We start from the raw sequence: 2,092 nt of genomic DNA on the forward strand, positions 1-2,092 counted from the left end.
GTCGCCGCCGCCGCGGCGGCGAGCGCGGCCTGGCGGCGCAGCATTGCCTGGCGGGCGACGGTGGCGGCGCCGGATGAGGTGGCTGCGATCGCGACGTCCAATTCGCGGCACTGCTCCACGAGCACCTTTGGTTTTGGGTGGGTGGGGGTTGAGGTTGGAGTTTTCATATCAGGGGTGAGTTTTCAAATCAGGGGTGAGTTGTTGAACTAGGGGTGAGCTGAGAAGGATGGAGACGGGGACAAGGGTGAGAGAAGGGAAGGAACGTGCACAAGGGTGGCAAGACATTAGTCAGGGGGTTGGGCGGCGCAGCTCAGGGTTTGGCAGGGGGAGCGCCCTAGGCCAAAAAGGATCACTGCTGAGCGCCGGAGGTCGCCCCTCCCCGCTGCAAACCCACAGCCACTGCAAACCCACAGCCACAACCATGCAGGGCACACGTGCGCACACGCACATTCGCATGCACGCGCACGCGCGCACGCATGCCCCCACCCAAAACACACACACACACACACACACTCACATACACACACACAAACTCACATGTGCACGCACACTCACGTGCGCGCGCGCAAGCACACACTTTCACACGCAGCCATGCCACACCCTTGCCCCATGCCTCACCTGCACCGCCCCAAAGTAGCTCCCGACATTCGTCCGGTCGAGGCTGTCGGCACAATTGTACCGCGTCACGCCGCGCTGCTGCTTTAGCCACTGCACGCGCCACCCGCGCCCGCACGCGCTGACGCAGCGGCCGGCCGGGCCGTCGGGCACCTGTGAGGGCAGTGTTTTGGATAGAAAGCAGCAACTCGCCCCATCTTCCGCCGTGCTTGTTTTCAAGCCCAAAGCTCAACAGCACCACGCCCTGGAGGGGAGATTTCCAGGAGCCCATCCGCACCGCAGCCGACGCGGACGACAGCGGACAGATGGCAACACACAGGGCGTCGCCGCCGGCTCACCCGCTGACCCGCAACCACAAATCCGCCGCCCCCGCCGCCGCCTGCCGCCCCGAGCTCCACGGGCGTCGCCTCAGTGTGGTCCGGCCCCACCTTGGCCACGGTGCCCAGCGCAAAGCCCTGCGGACGCACACGCACACACGCCGAAAATCAGACCTTTCGCCTCGCCTCACTTGCATGCTTCAGCTCCACAGCTGGGAGGCGCAGAGTGCCCGCAGGCAGCGCTCGTTGCACGGGCCGCAGCCTCCGCGCAGGCCCGGCCAGCCCATCGTTTGCCACAGAGACCGGAGCGTCGGCACCAATTCAGAAGCGAGGGGCTGCAGGCCGGGCGCCCCTGACCCGGCCCCACAGCGACAGCTGCAGCAGGGGCAGCCCAACAGGCGGGTGAAACGCGGGGTTGCGTTTTTGCCAGGGGTGGGGCGCGTCGGGGCTTGCCTGCGCGGGCGCCACTGCTGAGAGTGTGGACCAGAACGCCTCAACCAGCTTCTCGCTGCCCAGCTCCTTGTCCAGCTGGTGCCAGTCGAGCGCTATGTACGTCACCGGCAGGCTGTGCGCGCCGCGCAGCTGCAGGCGGCGCGAGCCGGTGTGCGGCGGCGCGGAGCGGGCGCGCGTGAGGTGCGAGGGCGCCGCGTGCGCGTCGGGCCGCCCCGTCGGCAGTCGCGATGAGCCGGAGCCCGCGGCTCACAGGGAAGCGCTGCGGCCAAGGTAAGGAGAAAGGAGTGCACATGCATGCACGGCCGTGGTGCACACGACGCGCGCGCGTGTGCAAAGCGGTGGCCGACCTGCGAAGCCACAAAGTCGAACGCCTCTGCTAGCTTGGCCTCGCTGCGGTCGCGGTCTGGGGTGCCCTTGCGTAGCAGGCTGAAGAACACGACAGGCACCTGGCGGGGGTGGCGGTTCGTGATCGTGGTAGGAACGATGGCGAGAATGGTGGTGATAGTAGTGGTTGTGGCGATGCATGAATCGTGCCGAGGGGTGGGGGGGGTGGTGTGACGCCGATCCCAGGTGTCCATTTTGCGGCGCAAAATCGGGCATAAATCGGCGCCAAAAAAGCGACGCCAGACACGGGGGAGGACGCGCGACAAGGGCCAGCCCGTGGCGAAGCGAAAGGCGCGGGTGAACGCGGCGGGGCAGGGGGGGGG

General features: G+C 67.1%; 1 protein-coding gene across 1 annotated transcript; it reads right to left on the reverse strand.

Moving 5' to 3' along the window:
- Positions 1-349: 349 nt before the first annotated feature.
- Positions 350-1,963, reverse strand: MNEG_15556 (hypothetical protein; the record flags this gene model as incomplete). The annotated part of the gene is made up of 5 exons (XM_014035973.1): positions 350-382; positions 619-768; positions 954-1,070; positions 1,290-1,514; positions 1,733-1,963. 5 exons carry the CDS (start codon positions 1,961-1,963, stop codon positions 350-352), a joined length of 756 nt encoding a protein of 251 aa, XP_013891427.1.
- Between the last annotated feature and the right edge of the window lie 129 nt (positions 1,964-2,092).

This window comes from Monoraphidium neglectum (genome assembly GCF_000611645.1).
Source record: "Monoraphidium neglectum strain SAG 48.87 unplaced genomic scaffold scaffold05433, whole genome shotgun sequence".
NCBI lineage: Eukaryota > Viridiplantae > Chlorophyta > Chlorophyceae > Sphaeropleales > Selenastraceae > Monoraphidium > Monoraphidium neglectum.